Consider the following 19,312-nt stretch of genomic DNA (forward strand, 5'->3'; position numbering starts at 1 on the left):
AACGATTATCAAATGGGAAGAGTGTTAACTTTTGCCCAAAAATATGACTATACCAGGAAACAACTGAGAAAAAAGACAAGTGGACCAGTCACTGTGGAACCTGCAACCTCAGAATCGGATGCCAACGCAGACGACGTGATTAGTGAAGATGGAAGCGAAGAAGCTTCTTTTCACGTGGAGTACAAAGTCATGCGCAACCAACAACTAGGAGGCAGGGGCAAGCCCCCGGACAACCAAGCGGCAAGAGGAAGACTAGGCGGGGGGGTTGTGGGAAGAAATCCACTAGGTTCCCCACCCGTCACGTGCAGCAGGAAGAACTTCTACAAGAAGAAGAACTGAGATTGGACCAGAAACATATTCATGATCTGACCATCATCAATTTGACCAACAAAGTACTCACTAAAGAAGAGAACTCCATACTTAAATTGGGTCCATCCTTCTGCTTACGGAGGAACTTTGAATTTGCGCAAACAAGAATTGACATTTTTAAGTTCACGAGAAAATTAAAACTGCATACATTTTTCAAATTAAAACCACAGATTGAGAACGCTGCGTCTGGGAGTGACTGCGCAGCCGAAGAACTTAGATGCCGTGATTTGGGGGGGCCTCCGAACCATGGAGGGGCTTCATCAAGAAATCAACATGGGAGGAGATGGTGAAGTAACCAATACACAAACATTGGCCATTCTAGATGTACTGCAAACAAAACAAAAATTGTAGCGTTTTGGTATTTACAAGAAAGCACCGAGAATTCTGCTGTTTTGGGGTCATCCTAGTCACAGGGCTTTGGCCCACCCACACAAGTGAGTTATAATGTTACTCGGGAGAACAAGGGAAACGCTGGGTGGTAGGACATTTGTGCCGGCACGGAGATCCCACGCAAAAATGTATGGAAAAGTGTTATTTTACCAAATTTTAAGGTTTGCAGGGAATTCTGGGTAGGAAAACGTTGGGCGACCCACACATGCTATACCTCGCTGGGCTCCCCCGGGTTTCTAGTTTGCAGAACTGTTTGGGTTTGGTAGTTGCACAAGATGGCCGCCGAGCGAAGGGCAAAAAACTCAGGTCGTCCCCCCCCCCCCCCCCCCCCCCCCCCAATAAGGTAGTTTTGCTGTAGGTAATGTTTAAGTCTCCACCGTACGATTTGGGCCTTTTCCAGTTGCAGCCACTATGCCTACCCAAGCAAGTGAGGTACCATTTTTATCGGGAGACCTGGGGGAGGGATGACGCTGGGTGAGAGGATATTTGAGGATCAACGCAGATTCCACAACTTTACCACACAAATGTGAGAAACATTTTTCTTTTTTGCGAAATTTGAGGTTTGCAGGGGATTCTGGGTAGGAGGAGGATGATGAGGGACCAGCACAAGCCATACCTCGCTGGACTCCCCTGGGTGTCTAGTTTCCAGAAATGTGTGGGTTAAGTAGGTTTCCCTAGATGGCCGCCGAGCCCCGGGCCAAAAACTCATGGGAACCCCCTTGCAAAACCAGGTTGGTTTGTGAAAGGTAATTTTGATGCCGCCTCATTAGGTTTTGAGCCCTTGCCTGTTGCGGTCCTTGAGCCACCCACGCAAGTGAGGTACCATTTTTATCGGGAGACCTGGGGGAACGCTGGGTGGGAGGACATTTGAGGATCCACGCAGATTCCAGAACTTTCCACCATAGAAATGTGAGGAAAATGTTTTTTTTTTTTTTTGTCCATGTTTTAGTTTTGCAAGGAATTCTGGGTAACGGAACCTGGTAAAAGGCAGTCGAGTCACCCCATCCTGAATTCCCCTGGGTGTCTAGATTTCAAAAATGTATAGGTTTGCTCGGTTTCCCTAGGTGCTGGCAGAGCAAGGGTTAAAAAATGACAGGTAGGCACTTTGCCAATAAAGGCCCTTTTTTCACTGCGAAATTGAGGTGCGACCACGTTGTGTTTTGCGCCGTTTCCCGACTCTGGCAGTAGGCAGACCCACGCAAGTGAGGTACCATTTTTTTCCGAAGACTTTGAGAAACGCGGGGTGGGAGGACATTTGTTGATCCACGCAGATTCCAGAACTTTCCACCACAGAAATGTGAGGACCATGCATTTTTTTTTTTAAATTGTTTAGCTTTGCAAAGGATTCTGGGAAACAGAATCTGGTGGGAGGCAGTTGAGTCACCACATCCTGAATCTCCTTGGGTGTCTAGTTTTCAAAAATGTATAGTTTTGCTAGGTTTCCCTAGGTGCCGGCAGAGCTAGGGTGCAAAAACTACAGGTAGGCACTTTGCCCAAAAAGGGTACATTTTTAACTGCGAAATTGAGGTGTGACCACGTTGCATTTTGCCCAGTTTCCTGTCGCAGGCATAAGGCTGACCCACACAAGTGGGGTACCGTTTTTATCGGGTGACTTAGGGTGATTCAGATTTGTAAATCAACTGTTATTACCTATTGAGTTTTCACACATTTCTCCCTTCAAAATGAAAGACATTGTGTACAAAAAAAAAAAAAAAATTGAAAAATGACCAATAAATCTCATGCTAGTATGAGTATTCCCAATTTTGAAAATGTGGAAATATATACTGTTTCTAAACTCTATAATTTGTACCCAATTCAGAAATACATAGGTGTCTTTCATACCGATTTTTCCATGTATACATTTTCCCATAATTGCTCTATTCCCGGTACATAATAAAATACCATTGCTAGTTGCTGCTCAGTTTTTGGCTCTGGGTTCGTTGGGTTCTTGGTGAAACTACAAGTCCCTTATATCCCCACAACCAGGAAGTTCTAACGGATGTAACAGTATATTGCTTTCAAAGAGTTGTCAAAATTACAAGAAGTTACAGGTGAGAACGTTGAGACAAAAGGCTATTTTTTCAACTAATTTTTCCAATATTTAACTTAGTTTCTATAAAGAAAACTTCATGGATTTAGACAAATGACCCCTTTCTGAATTCAGAATTTAGTCTACTTTTCTCAAATGTATAGCTTACCAGGATCCATTATTGCTTTAGAACTCATTTCTACCATTAACTGGAAGGAGGTTGATAGCCTATTTTTGCTATTTTTAGTGCTATATCCCAGAAAAATGCCAAAACTGTGTGAAAAATGTTGGTTCTCTGATAAAACACTGTCACTCCCTAAAAACTGAGAAAATGCTGATTTCAGACCCAGAAACCCTTTTTTTGATAACATTTGCAGGGAAAAACCCAGAGGCTTTCATTTGCAACCAGTTCAACATTTTTCTGAAAAAAACAAACCTTTTACTGTATTTTGCTTAGTTTGTGGGACCCCTCTAAGGGAATCCACAAACCCTGGGCACCTTTAGAATCCACATGATGTTGGAAGAAAGGAACGCAAATTTGGCGTGGAAACCTTATGTGGTCAAAAAGTTACAGGGGCCTAAGCGCGCACTACCCCAAATTGCCAAAAAAAGCTTAGCACAGGAGGGGAAAAGGCCTAGCAGCGAAGGGGGTTAAGGGGCACATGCATCAAGACTTTTTCCGTTCGCAAACTGGTGGATTCGCAGAATCGGCCCATTTGTAAATGGAATAATGCGTTTTCAGATGCATATCCTTTCGTCTTTCGCAATTTAGGTAATCACAATTTTTTGCGATTACCTAAATTGCAAATGCATTTAGGAAATCAAAAATTTCAAATCCCTATTTGCTGATGCGTGTATCCTTTCCTAAATGGGAACTGTGAAAATTCAAGTTGATGGTACGTTGTGCATGCTTTGAAAAAGGCACAAACATGCATTTTTTAAGTGCCATGTAGTGCACACATGCCCTTAGGGCATATGTGTACTTCACATGTGCACACTTACCTTTTTTGGGGGGTGCTTCACGTGGGCCTTGGGCACCCTTGAATTTGCAGTTGCAATATGTGATTACCAATTTGGTAATTGCAATTTGCGAATGCATTACCATGCGTTCCTATGGAACTGTAGGCCCGTAGGAATAAATGGAGTCACATTAGCCAATAGCGGTTCGCAATTTCCGAATCGCTATTAGCTAATGCTAAAGAATTGCACATTTTATTGCGTATCCTACATGCGTAGGCATTTGCAATTACCAAATAGCTATTCCTTAAAAATCGCTATTTGGTAACGCAAATGAGGAGATTGATGCATGTGCCACAAAATCTGTATGCCATAGCAGCATGTATTGCAGTTACCCATGTGTTACGTGTTCTGGGTATTTATGGTATAAACAATTCTATAACCATTTTGTCAATCAAAAACATATTAGGCCTTGAAAAATGACAGACTTACTCTTACACTTGAATGTGTGACCGCTGATTTCATATGTGCATTAACAACAAAGGGTCCTAATGTAGATCACTCACTGCAGCATCATCTAGGGGTTTTTCAAACCGGCCCTGGAGGGCCGGATGCATGCCAGATTTTTTGGATATCCCCATTGAGATACATGTAGTTATTTAAAAAATCTGGCATGGATCCAACCCTCCAGGACCGGTTTGGAGACCCCTTATCCAGAGGAAGTGCTTCAAATTCACTGCTAGTGTCGCATCAACATGGCGTGTAGAGGTGCCTCACTTTTTTCATTAATATAGAATGTTTGCATACTGATGGGTCATTTATGGCTATGTGGTGAAGATCCAAAAGTACAGTGAAAAAGTAGATGAGAAATTGCTGCTTCTTGAGGTAATTGTTTCACACCCAATCTCTTACTTTTATCTCGCAAGTTTGAGTAAGGCATTTGTGGATGTATCAAAAGGGTAGCACATGTTAGCTTACTGGACCATTAACCATGCTTATCTGTGCAATGAGGCGAACTGTTTAAAAACACACTGGAAACTGTTGGAGACTGCTCGGTTTAAATGAAGCTCCAACGTGGAAAATGTTTAAATATACAAGACAAACCCAAGGGAAGACAACTAAGATCATTGGGACCTCTTTATTTCTAGAACTTTGAACAACAGATAGAAGTAAGATTAGGCACATATTCAGCCTGCTGGCCAAGAAAGTGAAAGTCAAATGCCCCCTCGCCCATCCCTTTCCCTCCCGCAACATGTCTCCCCAGAACTGGCACATTCGGTGAGCCTGGTTATCACTAGATCCTCGCAGACAGTTGTTTTAAAAACAAGATGTCGTGATATCAGGCCTGAATAATATTCCGGCTATGAATTTTGTTGGTAGATATCAACTGGCGACAGGCCCATCAAATTCAGAATTTTAGTTCTGTACAGCTAACTGATTTACATACAAAAAGACAACCAAAAGGGGTGTATATTTTTCTAAGTACTGTATCCTTATTTCTTACGTCTCTGTAATACTTACTAGATCCCCATAACACATTTTGTCTTCCTGTTCCTTTTTCTTTCTCCAGATATCTCTTTCAGATGACCATAAATTTGACAAAGATGTGGAGCTCTTGATTTATTACAATGAGGTGAACAAACCCAGTGTCATTGTGGAGGCGGGACTACCAAATGCAGACCCAGGTTGGCCAGTCAGAAAGCCTGTTCTAATAAAATAACAGCTATAAGTTTGCATCTCTCATACCCGCCTTCTAACTTGATCTGCCTCTTACCATTCCTCCCCTTAATGTGTTTTTGATAAATCAAATTGAACGGTCAATTGTATTTACATTATGAATACATTAAGCCGTTTGCCTATGCATGTTATAGCTCATAAAAAAGATTCCAGCTGTATGCAGTGCAATTGAAATGTTGAGATGAAGCTACATGTTGCCACACAGTGGACTATACACATAGACAGTTTCTAAGCTCCTGCTTTAAAAGTTGAAGTTTCAATTCCGTACTTGATCAAGGGCAAATCTCCTCATATAGATGTTTTAGTTCAACATTTGGAACTAGTCTTCTGCAGCTAAGAAGACTACTTAGCACAGATGTTTCTCAAAATATTCCCTTTGTCAGTTGGCAACATCTCTTCAACTGGGGTTAATGGGGCTGAACAATCAATTTACCTTGATTTTATATGCAAAACAATGTATGTATGCTCTGAAATTTGCCGCTTTTAAATCCCATTTCAATGTAAAGTATCCCAATAAGGTACTAAGATAGCAAATAAACATTTGAGAGCTACCTCCAGCCTTTCGGCAGGCCTCTCAAGCTTCATGTATTAAGTGTTAAAACCACATTCAGCAGCATGTAGATTATTTGGTGTAAATTCATTCTGACTAGGCCAAGTTCAAGGTGTGCCACTGCTATGGGCCTTTTAGCGATGATGCTAAAGCCAGTTTCTCCACAAAGTCCCCTTGTCTGATTCTAAAAAAGCAGTGCTGTAGCCACTGAAAAAGGGGGCATTTCATTAATAACCAAATTACTTTAAATTTGAGAAGTCTAATCAGTGGAGCAAAACATCTTCATTTCGGAGGAAAAGAACGGTTTGCCTCGACATTATAATACGGCTTCAAAGAAAGATTATGGCTAAACATTATCCGCCTACAAGGAAAATATGAACTGCTATCGTGCAACCTCTGATACTTGTATTAAATTGATTTGGCATCTATAGTTTTTGTTTGGTCTTTTGATACATTGACTAGTAAACGGTTACTTTGAACATATTCAGATATTATTTTTGTTATTTCTTTGGGCCCTCTTTTTGCATTTCTATCTCACTTTTACTTTTTTCTTTTTGCTTCTTTCCTTCCTCATTTGTGGCAGTTTGTAATCCCCAGCTTCTTAAATTTAATAAAAATGAAGTTTTTTGTTTTCCAAAAGGTTCCCTGATGTCATATGTAAATCTAATGTTAGATTTTTACCCGGACATCCCGGAGAGCCAGGAGCAGTCCACCTGTGGGGAGTTCATCTTCATCATGGATCGCTCTGGAAGTATGGGTTACTGTATGAGCAGTGAACCAGATTCGCCGCAGCGCATACACAGCGCAAAGGTGAGACTACAGTCATCTAGTCATTTTATTCTTTGCTTTTATTTCAAAAATAAAGTATGCCAATGCCTCATGGTCACTCTTCCATGGGCAAGTCCTTACTAAACAGGTGTTAATACCTTCCAGAACAGAATTTGTGTGGGTGGCCAAGTGAATGACACCAATAGGCTGGTTTGTTTTTTTTCAGTTGAGGCTGAGCCACAGTAAGTGTTGCTCTCCTCAACTGAGTGAATGTGGAGGCTTGGGTTCATAGGCATGAGTAATCTGTGTTTTTCAGCCAGAAAGTACAAACCCAACGATATGGATGAGTCCTGGAGTATTGGCCCTACTTTTTCAAAAGGCTGCGCCCCTGCTGGAGTACAAGAGGCTATTGGAAAAGCCTGGCAATGCAAGGGGAAAAAATCCAAAGCTGACGGGCATTTTCCGTCTCTTCCTCCACCCGTGACCCAACATCTTCATAGTAAGAACTGGTTCAATGAAGAGGTGCATGAAGGCAATAACATGATTACTTGGACCTTATGAGACCTTTGATTAATCCGTTATTTCCACCACCCCCCAAAATTACCTTTACTAGGCATCTCAGTAATTTCTTCAGTGGGGAATTAACGGGTATTGCATGTCTTTGTGAAATATGCGGGAAGCCCGGTCTACGCTATCGGCAGCCAAAATCTGTAAGTGAAACTTGGAATTCTGACTGGTATGGTCGCTCTCTTCACTGGGCCCATCATAATTAATTGTCCACTCATAATAAGGGCCTGACTGGTGATCTGCATTATATGTTGCCTCTTCCTTAATATATCTGCATAGAACAAGTAGGGGAGCAAAGGCAAGGGAATGTAGGTCTCTTTCACTGGCCATTAGGTGGCCCTTTATTCTATCGATGACTATACCTCTAATGTGAGTGGGAGTGGGCCCTTCAAGTCTTGTACATTTGCTTTTGTTTTGATTTATTTAGCATTTTAGTTTCACTTCTTATTTACTTCTGTATTTAATGACTGACTTCTACCATATAGATCTGTTTACATAGTAACCTCAAAGTCTATTTCTGAGTTCACCACTTGACCAATCTATCTGATACAGGGCACATTTTTCCTTTCCCTGTTACTACGTAGTCTAATCTGCCAAAATGACCAGTACATACACATGAACTGAGAGACCAGCGTGAATTGCAATGTAGATACTTGTAGAGGTCAAGAAATGCAGCGGTAATCAGTTTGTAGTAGAATGTTAATGTTCCTTGCACATACTGACTCAAACGTATCTCAGCAAACCTAGGGCAATGTTTCTCAGCGAGTCAGTCACATGGCCGTCTTTAAAGCTGGCATTTCCCACTAGCAGTTGGTGGCCACACAAGGAAACCGTTACAGCTTTGAACATGAGATGTAAAGATGTGTTACATGATTAAAGATGCTCTAAATAATTACAAGCTAGCTTCTCAAGCAGATAAATAGATACTAGATCAATGTCTCAGTTGCTATGCGTTTACTAAAGAAGAAAGAAAACTTGTTTCAAAAAGTATGGGCCTCTCCTGGTTCATTGATGACCTCCCAACAGCTTCAAGGTCAAGATGGTCCTCTGGTACAGTGACTGCTCTCCCTGTGCTATTCCATCTACTCTTACATCAGGATGCTCTGTGCCCCATCTTAAATATTGCAAGCATCAGCAGAGCCTTTTAACTAAGGTGGCAAACACAGGCATTTTTAACAGGCACATGGCTGTATAATGGTATACTGTCTAAAGATTCCTTACTTCTCAAGAAAGGAGGTAGACTTTCAAGACTGTTTAATACTTTTATCAGTGTAGTTGAGACAATAATATTTCACTATGAAGATCATCAAGCAGTTTTTAATAGACTAACACATGTCCTACAATTTGTAATTGGCATTGACACATTCAACTTGGTCTCTAAATCTATTCTCCTATATGACTAAGTGATATACTGTACAAAGGAAGAACCAGAAGAATAGTTAAACTGCCATGCTAACAATGGGATTCATAATTCACAAAACATTTTAGCCTTCTTTGCTGCTATTACCTCTGAAATGGTGAGACTTTGGTTCATGCTTTTCTAGCTACATAAGCGGTCCGCATCTAAAACAGACTGCAGGCTTATGTACTTGTTCAATTTAAACAAATGTGGCATCGCTAGGACTTTAACAAATCTGATTTACTAACTTACTTGCATATGGCCTTCCATTCCAAATTTATTATATTACAGCATGCCTTTTTGTGCTATATATTACACAAGCTTCCTTGTCAGTTTTTGGGCAGTGTTTTTCTTTTTTTTTTCTTAATGATTTTCGGATATTTTTTTAATTTTGAATTGTCTTGCTGGTATCGGATTTTCTTATGGCAAATTCTTGAAAAAATGCACACTGTGCAAGAATTGGCTAAGCAAACATAATCTTTCTGCTAAGCAAGAAACGGATTCTTTGGGTGTAGTTGCTATCGGATCATAGGAGCAGGCTCACTGGTTTAGATACAGACAGAAAAATGGTTTTATGGGCCACAAAAAAAGTTGACCCTACTTCTCATTTAAATGCTTCTGGCTTTATTACAAAGATACAAAGTTTGATCAGCTTTGCTGTATTTTCCTGATTAGCATTTTTTTTAACCTTTTGCCAAACAGTGCATTTTAAATGGATCTTCGAGACTCAAGAAGCATAGGCTTTTCCTGAATTGTTAAAAAAGCCACTTCTAAAGCTCGTGAGCAGGTTACGTCTGTGCAGTCCTTCTCTTTTAATTTTTTTCCATGTTTTATTGAGCAAGGTATAGCATACACAAAGGTAAGCATGAAACAAAATCCAAAATGAAAGAAAAACTGTACGGTACAATTAGAAGATAAAAAAATAAATTGAGGACATTTCATCAGATTACATATTGAGGATGGTCTAGGTTATGGGAATGACGTAGATTTTGATGGATAGGTTACTCCATCACAAACTTGACAGATATTACTCTGCCTTATTACTAGTGCATTATATCATATGGGACTTGTAATAAATTAGGCCCCAAAGAGTGTCAGTAGCTCAGTTGTGCTGCCTTGTTACAGACATCCAAAAGTCAGGTTGTTCTTGAAATAGATCTAATCATTAGTTTCAATTTCTTCCTTAACCTCGTCCCATTTCCTGATTCGACCCATCATGCCCATTTCAATAGTATAATAATTCACAGTTTGTGCTAGTGGTCGACAAATGGTGGAAGTGGATTCAGCCCCTCTTTTCTTAACATTAGTTTAACACTGACAGATTATTAATACTGTTTGCAGAACGACCCAGGGTTGTAGCCTAGTCAAGAAAGAATGATCACCTGAGAAATAGTTAAGTCTCTCCGATGAATACTTTTAACCATCCCATGATACCCTTTCCAGAGCTTAGCCAGCAGTACGCAAGATGTCTAAGAGTCTTTTTGGCCTTATCTTCGTAATATCTAGGGCAAGATGTTGGAAAGTTGGCCAATTTAGGCCCCATGATTGACATGGTATTAAGATCTATCCAAAGTGTAACTGGTTGAAATGGCACTAGTTTTTGTAGAACTGACATCAGTTAGTGTTTCCACCTCTTACAATTACTAATGCTATGGTTGTTTAATCTACAAACACCATATTTAGATTATGACATGAATGCTATTGGAAGACTATGCTGCAGCAGATGCTTATACTTAAACTGCATTTTGATTTTGATCAGCTTTTTCCAGTTCCTGTTAAACCAAATATGTCCTGATATAAATCGACTTATCTTCTGCTTACTACAATGTTGGATCTTCAATACATAAATTAAAAGGGTCTGAAAGTCCATACATCGGGGCGACATCTGTCATCTGTAGGCTAAGAACAGCTGCTGTACTATTTAATGACGGATTTCATCATACTACATGCATGTCATTTTAGGTGTAGTTTGGTGAATAAGTAAATGGTCATCCTTTAAAACAATTTTCATTGCTTAATATTATGTGTAATTGTACACAACTGTTAATTTTGCTGTCCCATTGTAAGGGAAACCAATTTTAACTGTTTTATATTTAGAAATCGCTAGAACCACTCCAGGCTAGCAAGTTGGATTGAGTCAAGCACCACCATTTTTTAAAGCTAATTTAGACATTAGGAACCATACCTAGGGTGTGCTTAGTGTATTTTCACAGCTGATATATACTGGAATTTGTCTTATTATCGCAGCCTATTTCGTTTTTGGACTTTCATTGTTGGTAACCTTGCATTTTAAATCACTATACTTTTGCCCCGTTTCCAGTTGTTGGCGTTCTTTTGCTTTACTTTCTGGAGACCAAGTCATATCAGTGACCGGTCATCCACGTGGAGCTAGCCACACTAGTTTAGAACAACTGCCATAGCTGGGCTGTTCAGGAAAAGACATTTCAAATCAATGACCTGTTTGCTTGTTTCCTTTTAACACTGTTCCATCTCATCCTTTTGTCATTCAGGAAACAATGGTACTCCTACTCAAGAGTTTGCCCCTTGGCTGTTATTTCAACGTTTACGGCTTTGGAAGTCACTTCCAGTCATTCTTCCCGTGAGTTTCAGGTTTAAGTTGAGATTTATGATTATTTCATATTAGATCAACAATATATTTGAGCATGATACAAAACATTTTTGTCCATATTTTGACTCTCATAGATTTATGTGTATGTATGAGCTGTGCACTCTGTATATCACTTAAGGGAAGAAACGACTGTGTTGTGTTGCACTTTACACCGGATTGCCTTTTTGTATTGATCTGATCTTAAGGTAGCTTTGTCTCTAAAGCTTTTTACTGGAGACCTTCAGAGTCACTAATCTTACTCCAAAAACATATCGACCCTGTTCTGAATATGGGTTCTTCTGTAGCTTGATCAATTAAGTTACTTGATGTATATGCAGTAAATATTTCACAGGTCCCGCAATATAAGGGTTTCATCATTATAATTACAGAACTTAAACTACTTTGCAGAGCTTTTACATTATCAGGGCAAAAAGGATTATAGTGCAAAGGAGGACCAAACTATTCTGCTGGATAATCCAAACTATGATGCAAGCAAAGTGCAAATTATGTGGCTCAATTTCTGGCATTACTATTTTTATGTGGCAAGTGAGTTAAACCTATAAATATGTTTTGGACCTCCACAGAATTACATAATTCTACTGTCCCTGACCACTACTGGTTGTTTTATCAACAATGATTTAATGCAAGGGGAACAAAACGTAAACCTTCTATTAATTTTTTTTCAAATACATTTTTCTTTAGTTTTCCAAACAGCTCATCGGTCGTACAGAACAACATCAAACAGAATATAGGTAGCACAGTTCTAGCACTGGTATAGAAATACCAAGAATCCTCAAAAACAAACCCCACCTCCCCTCACCACCCTCTCCCCAGCAAGGCACCGGCCAATAAATAAGCAGCAGATACCAACAGCATTAAGTCCCATGCATCGTTCCACCACACACCCACCATCATTAGAGCACATCCTGGCTCTGGCCTTCATCATTGTCTCATAGATGTATTGCGTAGTAATGCAAGAAACACCAGAACTTGCATAATATTTAGGGACAGCCTCCAACAGATGTATGTTACTTTTTCAGCCACCATATACATATCCATGCCCAGTTTCCACTCTTGTAATGTTGGACATTCCGATGCTATCTAGTAGCGAGGTATATTCGTCTTCACCACCACATGGTCAAGGCCACAGAATAGAATCTTAGCTCGAGGTAAGTCAATATCATTGGGTATCCCCAAGAGGTTACATTTTGAGTCCAGCCTTAAAACGTGTGAATAAAGAAGCCATCTTCACCCTGGCACCTTAAACAATGTGAATTATGTGCTCTAACTGCAGCATGTAGCTTCTTCCTATGATAATATACTCTGTGCAATATTTTAAATTGAACCAAGCGGAGCCTTGTTTTATTCGATATCTCTCTTGTACATCAATGTCGCCTCCCAAACCATATTCTCCAGGTCCCCCACCTCTGCTGCCCACTACTCCTGCAACTGTCAGGGTTTCAGGCATGTTGTTTAAGGTATAGAAAATGAGGGAGATTGCACCCTTTACCAGCTCCCCTGTAAGCAGTCACCTCTCTAACTGGGCGTACTCCGGTAAACCTTCCCCAGGGTGTCCCCTCTCCCCACCATACATGCTGTATCCCTGCTTAGGGCAGGAATTGGGTAGCAGGAATTGGTTAGCATGTAAGTCAAACACGCGCTGTAGAGAGGCAAAGGGCATAATATATCACCACCCTCTAGCAAGTCCCCACACTTAGCTATCCCAATAATATCACATGCTTTGAAGTTTCGCAACTTCCTTATTTCTAGGAGCCACTTTCCCTCCCACAGGGGTGTTTTCTTCGAGGGTCTATGATGCCATCCTAAGGTTTTTGTGGATTTTCCCCATGTTGCTAGAGCCATTTGGATGGCCGGGAGAAAAAGCTGTATCCCCCAACACCTCCATAGAGGTAATGTAGAGGAGTTTGACCCCCACTGTGCCCAATCCAACCAAAAAGTTTAGTGATCCAATAATATAATTATGTGGGCTGCCCAATAATACCCTTCCATGTTGGGTGGTACAAGTCCCCCATTAAACTACCCAAACTGCAGGGTTTTCAGGGACATCTAGGGTGTTTCTCTCTCCACAGCAAGAGGTACATGTCCCCCCAAGTCTGGCAAAGAAACCTAAGCATTCTTGTTCCAATCAATGTCCATTGTTCGCTTTACTCTAAAGATGAAACCTTTAACAGTCTTTTGCAAGCTGTGTTTTTTAATAGTACAATGTATTTTTGTGCTTTTATGACTGCTTCTCTGACAGTCGAATAAAGGATTTTGACTTGACTTGACTAATAGTACAAAGTTTATTTTCTGCTGAAAGTTTACATTCTTGACTACATAATTAAGTACTGTTGTCTTATGTTTATTTCCAATAACCAAATAGTATAGTCCATGGTTTCAATAACTATTTTCAGTTATTTCGCTATTTGAAAAAAATCATTTTTAAGTTAACTGCTAGACGTGGGTGGAACTTGCAAAGTTTCACTTCGCGGAATACCATGGAGCTGCATAAAAACTCTGCAAGATTCTGTGGAGTTCCACAAGTTGAATCAGTACATTGCTCTTATCTTTGGCACCAGGAGTTTGTTCCACGCTGCAAAATACTTGCAAACTTCACCACGCAGTATGCCGGAGGCTGCTGCAGCTTTGATTCCGCTCAAGTAGATTTTCTATTTCAGCGGCAGCTTTCTCACCACAAACTGTCACAAACTGCTTTGGCTGGCAGTGTTGAAAATCTCACCAGGTGCCGCTCTAGTACCCAAAAATCTCAGTAGAGAACACTCCTAACTTGCACTTGCCAACGTTACTTTGACGAGCTAAACTCGAGAAAAATCTCTGCTACGCGGTGTTTGGTGGCGTTTTGCTGGAACTCCACATTACAAGCGTGCCGCAGAGTGGGTCAAACTCCTCTGATGGAGTGGAATTTATCGCCCACCCCTACGAATAACCCTAAAATAAACAGGCAGTCTTCAAATTAAATACGGGTAACTTTAATATTCTGATTCTACACGTTCATCTCGTAGTTTTTGTAGCATTTATAAAGCACCCAGGAAATTATTGATCATTGATATAATTGATAATAGATGTGTTTCCACATCCTTCCGTGGTCTGACTATGTTTTACTTCTAGTGGCTTTGATACCTGTAAACCCACTGGAGCTGCTTCACTTTGTTTTTTTGATTTCTCCACCAGTCGCAAACCAGGCTGTGCACAACTATTGTCTCACTCAGAATTAAATATCCACACATAGGCACTGTCCTCTCAGGAGGCTGTGGAACAGCAGAAAATTGATTAGTGCTGAATTGTATGCAAGGACGAGCATCTTTTGCCTTTACCCGTGGGAGAGGTGTGTAGATGAGTCTCTTAATGACTAGAACTAGCACCCTACACTTCCCTACCTGAGAAGGTAGTTTGTGGCTGCATTAGATTTAATAGATTTGGGAACCATGTGCTCTGCGAATAGTACTTTTCGCAAGTACACATAACACAAGATAGTGTTCTGTGCATTAGGGCCAAGACTATTATTCATTTCCGGTCATTGGAGCAGCTTCTGTGGCCTGCAAATCATAGACCCTATGATGGTTTTGTCAATCTGTTTTAACCGCATCATGAGATCTTCCCAAGAGTTCTGCTATAGACTCTGTTTATTCTACCTAAGCAGAGCATCCCCTGATCTGGCCAGCACTAACTTTACTGCAGTTGAGATACAAGTCCTGTGTCAGGAACATAAAGCCATGTGTTACTTCCCAATCCTTCCACTGTAATAAGATGAGGAAAGGACATGTGAAGATGTTCTCTATTCAGCTGAACGTAGGGTACATACCTCACATCAGTGTTTCTAGTCTTAACTAAATGCTGGCTAAAAGTACTTATTACTTGTTCTTGGCCTTGTAAGAAGCATGGCAGTACTAGCTCAAAAAACTACAGGCTATGGGCAGGACACCTTGTTGATAGATATGTATAGGTTCCCCCTCGGATATCACTTCTATGTCTGGGAGTGAGGGGGAAGTGATTCAAAAGTAAAAAGTACTAAACTCCCACACAACCTCTAATTTCTTTATAGGGGCGCACTGAAGCTCTCCTCTGGGACTGTCCATTGTATAAAATCAGAATTCCACCCCATTCCACCCCCCTATTCATGATAGAGTTTATCTTTTTATTGTATTTCTTAGATTATTTATATTTTTCTTTTTTCAATTTACCAAGTGGACAAAAAATATATAAGCATGCTTTAAGTTCTTCTAAAAAATTCTGTTTATCTACAGCAGTCAGAGATGGGTTAACAATAGTGCTTTCTTTTGTCATACCTCCCAAAGCTAGACTGTATTGCGATACATGTGAACTGTTTTTATTCTGGAGTAGTTCTTTGCAACTGTTTCTACAGTGAGCCTTGTTTTTCCCGTGTCTCACAGGGATAGTGTGGAATACACCCAGGAATCCATGAAGTCTGCTCTGAAGCAAATAGAAGAGATGGAGGCAGATATGGGAGGCACTGAGATTTTAGAGCCTTTGAAGAATATTTACAGCAAAGCTGAAAAACCGGGACACCCAAAACAGGTAAATGGATACGATGGTTAGAAGTAGGAACATTTGGGATGGAAGAGGGGCAAATGAGGAAGCATGAGGAAGATATGAAGTGTTAGATTAGGGATTGCAATAGGTAAGAAAAGAGTGGAGAGCCATATGGAAGATGCAGAATTGGATAGGAAAAGGGGGTGTATTAGGAGGGTCGGTTTTACGAGGTTATCAAAACTGAGCACGTCCAATACAATATAAGAAATGTATAAAGTGCACAGCTACCTCCGAAGAGGCTTCCTGGTGCTAGTGGCACGTAGGAAAGCGAGAGTTAAAAATCAATAAGTCGGGTGCCCTATAAATAAGAATCAATCAACCAGGTTTTAAGATTTTTTTTTCTGAAAATAGGTTCCGAAGGGCAACAGTGCAAGTGAAGAGGAAGAGCATTCCACAGCTTGGCAGCAAGAAAGACCAAGGATCCACTGCCTCTTCTAGCCTTCTGAATGCAAGGGTGGCTGAAAATGCTTGAATATTCGATCTCCGGGATCTGCTTTGGCAATGTTGCTTGAACTCCTTATGGAGGTAGACTGCACCCTTATACATAAAGGCCCTGCAAACAAAAACAATAGCCTAACATTGGATTCTTTTAGTGAAAGGGAGCCAGTGGAGTAGACTAAGATGTTTAGACACAGTTAGGCAAAGGAATATTTAGGCGGTAGAGTTCTGCACACTTTGAAGATGCTATATTAGATAGGCAGGGTAACCCAAGTACAAACTGTTCGCATAGTCCGGTTGTGCTGTCATAAGTTTGTGGACAGTTGTCTTGCGAGAGTCCACTGGGAAAAGGTGGAGCATCCTCCTAAGTGATTTCAGTGTACCAAAACATTAGGCGGATATTGCCTTGATTTGGAGTTCGAATGAAAGGTTGGATTCAAATTTCACTCCAAGGTGTGTAACAGTAGAGGCTGCGCGAGCACCCAGATCTAATGACCACCAGATGCTAGGATCTGGATATATATATATATATATATATATATATATATATATATATATATATATATATATATATATATATATATATATATATATATATATATATATATATAATTTTTTTTTTTTAAATACTCTTCTTTGGAACAGAGTTTAGCTTGAGGCAGTTTTCATTTATCCATTTGACTACTAACTTCAGACACAATTTCAAAGAACTCCACTTCAGGAGATTCCACCTGGAAGGCAAAGAGGAGTAGAGTGTCATCCCCATGCCTCTACAAGTTTTGCCAGTGGGTCAAGATAAATATTAAAAAAAGGTAGGGCTCAGTGCAGATCCCGGAGGTACACCACACACAAATGGTTTAAAGGCTGAGGTGAAAGTGGAGGAAGAAGACTGTCTGTGGGCTATCCTCAATAGACTTTAGCCATTGCAGGTCCTGATCTCCGATGCCGATTCCTTTGAGTCTGTCAAGTAATATAGAGTGGGAAATGGTGTTGAATGCTGAAGATGGATCAGGTAGCATTACCATGACGGGTGAATTTAAGTCAAGGCTTTCCTTTACGAATTAGAGTAGGGAAGGCTCAGTACTGTAACCCACTAGGAAGCTCGGCTGTGTGTCAAGCAGCAGACGGTTGGACTCCCGGAAGTATGGCCTGTCACAAAGGAAGTCCTAGATCACAGACCTAAACATAAATTGTAGCTTCTCAGGGATTGAGATTGAGAGAAACTTTACTGTTTAGGCTAACAATTTCCTCCTGTTAGTTTCTGATCCAGTTATGTAAACATATTATTTGTGTTGAAAGTGACCATGCAATATTAACATTAATTAAATATTATGACACTTAAAACCAAAATAATGCAGGGTTAGATAAAGTGTCAGTCCGGTGTTTCTACCTCTGCCTCCGTACCCCCCTAGGTGCCCCTTCACCTTATTGCAATCTCTGTGGTGAGCTGTCAGCCTGCCCTGCCGACACTCCCTGTGCCATAGCCCCCATCCAGACCCCCTGTTTAATACCCGACTGTGTCCAGCAGCCCCTCTTTGACCCTGCCATGGCCTCCTGGCCACCCCTTTATGTGCCACCCGCTCACCTGTAGCCCCTTCATGTGCCTTAGACCTCCTTGCGCCCGTTTAAATTTACTGGGCTCCCCTGGCCATTGACTATGCTGTGAGCCATGGAGCAGTGATTCAGGACATACTGTAAATGGTCTGGGGCAACTTCAATTAAGTAAACAACGCAACAAAAGCACAATAATACAAAAGAATAGTCAAATAATCAATAGTGACACTAGTATATAGAAAAATACAAAAATAATTGTATTTGTTATACATGGCAGTGTTTCTAAAAAGAGGTTGCATAATGGTTCTACATCTCTGGGCATAAATTGTCATGAGCAATGTTATGTACTTCAGTCAATTATTCATACTTTCAAATATAATATTTCATATAGATCAAAATCAGTTAATTAATCCGCAATTTGGTTTGTTGAGAACAATGTCCATAGAACAACAATTTATCGTGTGATTTTCAAGTTCTGTCTCGACGCGTGTTTCGGCAGTTAACGCTGCTTTCCTCAGGAGTGCCACCTCCCAAAAAGTATATTCTGCAAGAACAATTGCATATCACTACCATGTTACAAAAAAAAATGAACAGACTAATAGTGTCACTTTATGAATCAAACAATGTACATTCAGATGTTATAGAATGATGATACAGTTCGTAAAGGATGATACAAGTTCACATCTATATTGAGCTTGAATGGAGCCATGTGAAACAGGTAAATACATAAAAAGTGCAAATTGTGCATTATAGAAGTCTAAGAAGAAGGGTTGAAAAAACTGAAAATATGAAAGAAAAGAAGGGACTGGTAGACATTTAAGGATATAGAGAGGAGAGTGGATCTTGTCCCTAGTATGTACCTCATATTCATACTCTGGTCCTATTGGTATACCGAAAGATAGCTATATTGACAATATTCATAAAATAGACACCTACCGATGGATATACGGTGCTGAAATAATTATGGGGACCATGAGTAGTGTAAACGATAAATAGTATAGTCAGTGCTTTATCCTAAAAAGAAAAGAAACTATGAAACAGAGGAATAAATTAGGAACCTCTATTTATGTATACATAGCATGAGTTTTTGACGACGTATAAACTATTGCAGATGTTAATAAAACAGACTCCTTATTTGTTACATCGTAAACACTCTGATGTACCTTAAAAGTGCGAAAATAAGGCTAGATTAGCCTGATGTCCTCATAGTGCTGTCGTCATTGGTTATTCTGGAGAGAACCGTAAAATACAAAAAAGCTTAATTACTCAAACTGCGAATATCTAGAAACCGGGCCAAGGTGTAAGCAAATTAAGCAAGGTACCTAAGGTGTTATCGTTGAAGATATGGGGACGAACTGCTAATCCTGTATTTTC

The 19,312-nt window shown here is 40.3% G+C and overlaps 1 protein-coding gene across 1 annotated transcript in view; it reads left to right on the plus strand.

Annotated features, from left to right (window-relative positions):
- The window catches only part of LOC147683725 (von Willebrand factor A domain-containing protein 5A-like), a 752,535-nt gene that overhangs the window by 94,352 nt on the left and 638,871 nt on the right, over positions 1 to 19,312 (plus strand). The window contains exons 6-9 of the mRNA XM_086944099.1: positions 5,316 to 5,430; positions 6,673 to 6,842; positions 11,277 to 11,365; positions 15,787 to 15,931. Coding sequence (XP_086800225.1) covers positions 5,316 to 5,430; positions 6,673 to 6,842; positions 11,277 to 11,365; positions 15,787 to 15,931 — 519 coding nt within the window. The remainder of the gene's footprint in view (positions 1 to 5,315; positions 5,431 to 6,672; positions 6,843 to 11,276; positions 11,366 to 15,786; positions 15,932 to 19,312) is intronic.

This window comes from Lissotriton vulgaris, chromosome 11 (genome assembly GCF_964263255.1).
Source record: "Lissotriton vulgaris chromosome 11, aLisVul1.2, whole genome shotgun sequence".
Classification (NCBI taxonomy): domain Eukaryota; kingdom Metazoa; phylum Chordata; class Amphibia; order Caudata; family Salamandridae; genus Lissotriton; species Lissotriton vulgaris.